The 3159-nt window shown below is 35.3% G+C and overlaps 1 protein-coding gene and 1 long non-coding RNA gene across 2 annotated transcripts; one reads left to right on the top strand and one right to left on the bottom strand.

Moving 5' to 3' along the window:
* Positions 1–113: 113 nt before the first annotated feature.
* On the bottom strand, positions 114–381 carry LOC109587131 (uncharacterized). The gene is made up of 2 exons (XR_002187403.1): positions 336–381; positions 114–222 (listed from the first exon to the last, which is right to left on the bottom strand). It is a non-coding gene; the product is annotated as an uncharacterized LOC109587131 (long non-coding RNA).
* Positions 382–1014: 633 nt separating this feature from the next.
* LOC105314675 (zinc finger FYVE domain-containing protein 26-like) lies at positions 1015–3052 on the top strand. Its single transcript, XM_020003365.1, has 7 exons — positions 1015–1104; positions 1404–1454; positions 1789–1986; positions 2041–2235; positions 2487–2660; positions 2709–2771; positions 2828–3052. Exons 1-7 carry the CDS (start codon positions 1015–1017, stop codon positions 3032–3034), a joined length of 978 nt encoding a protein of 325 aa, XP_019858924.1. The 3' UTR covers positions 3035–3052.
* The last annotated feature ends 107 nt before the right edge of the window (positions 3053–3159 follow it).

Raw genomic sequence — 3159 nt, 5'->3', positions numbered from 1 at the left:
GAGAGGTGGTACAGGAGTAGCCAATTACTCCTAATGGAGGAGTACCTCTTGTTAGGTGAGAGGACCAGTCAGCAGTAGAAAGCTGGTAGATATCAACTGTTGAAGTCAGTTCCCTCTTTTGAAGGGAGTCATGAACTTTAGGTAAGTCAACCTGGTTCCCTGCCCACAGGTAGAGGGACTCCCCTATTACAGGAGCTTTGTGTTCAGACCTCATTTTGAAACCTGTAGTAAATAAATAATAATAGAAATGAAGATAATGACTACAGAAGAATAAATAGAACGAAAGAGCACGAAGACTGGGGAGGAGGGAAGATGGTAGGAAGAGATAAACTAACTTTTTCCAGACATCCTCTTCTCGGGAATTGTTGCCTTTGTTGAAACAACGAGCCACGCCTTACATTCCAAACAAATTAATTATCATTTAGACCACACCCTCCACTGTTTGACCACGTGCAAAAACGTGGTCATACAGGACCAATTGATAATAATTATTATACACAGTTCAGAACTGTGTATAATAATTATCAATGTTTTGTGTATGATATACCGGTATATGTCAGTACTCACTCATTGATTAGAGAGAAGGAGTGATGAGCATATAAGAGAGACTATTTAGTACTCACAATGCTAATGTACTGGAATGTGGTGTATCTGTATAAGTAGTAGCTAGTGCCATTGCTCATTGGTACTGGATTGAGCTATTAGAGAGGAAGAAAAGGAGATAGTAAAGGAAATGTGTCACTTTATATTTAATTAGAGTATTTGTATGTAACTGGCACTTTAAAACATCATGATACCGACACAATGAATTGTGTTAATTAACTGATTGTGGGAGTGGCTGCATGGATATCATGGTTGATGATGAGGGATAAAGTGAGGGATTGTAAACTCTGGATCATGAAGCTCTTACTAAATTAAGAAGCTCCTTCAAGACTATGTTTAATAAAGGAGTCAAGTGCCAGGCCTACTTGAACAGAGTTGTTGAAAACATGGAGACACTCCAAATTAATTATGATGATCAATTATTTATATCCTTTTGATAGTTTTAATACAATAAGAGCTATTGGATTCAGTGTATATGGTAAGAATGAGGATATTATAGATGTAATTATTTGACCAAACTCCTCCAACTTGCCAAGACTAGCATGGAAACTAGCATAGTACTTGTAATAGGCATAAAAAGTCGTATATTCAAAGAATGGGCATAACTCTCAAAATTTGAGTCAGAATCAGTTGAAATTTTTTACATAACATATGAACGTCAATATGAATCAGAAAATTTAAAAATGGGGGGGAGGGTGATTTTTGAGCCATTTTTTGGGAAAAAGCATAAACTACAGTACAGGGATTTTTTTCAAAAATTAACATATTTTTTCAGGTGACCAAAACTCATTTATTTTTAGCAAGAATCAGACAATTACTGGAAGGATGCTTATCAGAATGCTTATAGCAAAGTATAATCTGTGATTGTCATATTAATGTACATGTATCTCTCTGAAAGTACCTCATATAATATAATACAGTGTAGCCTCTAAATAATGGACACTCTGGTATACGGAAGTTTGTCTGTACTACAGAGGTGTCCTATATGTGGAAGTTATTTTATAAAGTAAAGAATGTAATTGGTACACTAGGTGTTGTCTGTTAAATAGAAGTGTCCAGTATAGAGAGTTATTCATTAAAAGAGGCTCTACTGTATTCAGAATTATCTTGGTATTATTATCTTATTGTAAAAATGACTGTAATTAACATTACTCTATTTTGAATAAATTTCTGTCTCATCATTAGCATTGCTCCAACAATGTCTTTGTTGATCAGATATGGCTCCCAGCTTTGAAATGTGGTCAGTTGGATAACTTGGAGGAAGCCCTCACATGCATTGACCCTTCACTCTCTGTATGGGAACAATACCTCACTGGAGTCTGTAGATTTCTATCTCAGAGGAAACTATTCCATGTTCTCTATAGAATACAACTATTCATGAAGGTAAAGAAGACTTTTATATTGAAATTTTATTTATTAATTTTTTATTATTTTTAGGATTTTGTTCGTGCTGCTATGACTTGCATCAAGAGTGCTTGCATTCAGTTCTTCATTGGGTTCTCAGGTCACAAGACAACTCTCAGTGACCTGTATAGTAGAAAGCATTATCTGGAGACAGCCAGAAATCACTTTAGGACTGCAATTGATGCTAAAGTGAAGAGGAATGCTAATTTCAGTACTACAGAACTAGAGGTACACGTATTACCATTTACCGGTAGCTGGAAATATTCAGGGAGAATTAATATTAGATACATGTAATTATAAAATCTGTCAATTGCTTAAAATCATCAAATTTAACTTGTGCCAATATTTCCAGCTATATAGTATAGCTTTATTGATTCATGTATTGTACATGTATATATACTGACACTGAGAAACAATTTTTTACTGGCTACATGTGTACATGTACAATTTACATGTATATAATTTTTACTATATTGTAGGGTCACATGCGAACCATCAGCTTACAAATGAGAGTCATTGATCAACTCCATAAAGCAGCTGCTACTAATAACACCCTCAATAAACCAGTACCAGTCACTAGCATGGGAGACTCTGGTGTTCAACCTTCCACACTGTTTGGGAATGGGGCAGTAAGGGGAGAGGTAGCAGCTCATGTAAGGACTCTAATAAAATATTATTTTTTAATTTTTTATTATTTTTAGCTCTTAATTTCTTGTCAAGAATCCCCTGAAGCAGTATTCCAAATAGCATCTGATATAATTTCAGTGCGTTTTAGACCCCATACACTTCTTTAATAATAAATAATCCTTTAACTTTGTAGGCTTATCGTTTGCCAAGTAGTAAAGTTTTTACAGAGGTATCAAAGCAGCTTGCTATGAAAGAAAACTACGTTGGTATTAGAGTTTTGGTCCAAAGCATTCAGAAATCACATTTGATGTCTCCGGAGCTTAATGATGAAGTCTGCATGGCTGCTATCAAAGTCCTCGCCACCCAGACAAAGGAGGTAATGATAGCTAGCATTAACTAACAACAATTGGTTTATACACTGTACATCTTTACTTTTTTGTGTCCTTATGCTACATGTACATACACATGTACATGTACATTAGACTACATGTGCATGTGCAGTACACGTAATTAGACCACAGTGTT

This window comes from Amphimedon queenslandica, unplaced genomic scaffold (genome assembly GCF_000090795.2).
Source record: "Amphimedon queenslandica unplaced genomic scaffold, v1.1 AMPQUscaffold_12679, whole genome shotgun sequence".
Lineage (NCBI taxonomy): Eukaryota > Metazoa > Porifera > Demospongiae > Haplosclerida > Niphatidae > Amphimedon > Amphimedon queenslandica.
Note: the sequence above shows the minus strand (reverse complement) of the source record. Positions and strands in the feature narration are given on the sequence as shown.

Bases quoted from the DNA above. Each gene is read 5' to 3' on its own strand.
- LOC105314675 (XM_020003365.1), top strand. From the start codon at position 1,015: ATGATCAATTATTTATATCCTTTTGATAGTTTTAATACAATAAGAGCT. The intron at 1,105-1,403 runs GTAATTATTTGA...ATTTATTTTTAG, and splicing joins AGAATGAGGATATTATAGAT to CAAGAATCAGACAATTACTG. The intron at 2,661-2,708 runs GTAAGGACTCTA...TATTATTTTTAG, and splicing joins GGGGAGAGGTAGCAGCTCAT to CTCTTAATTTCTTGTCAAGA.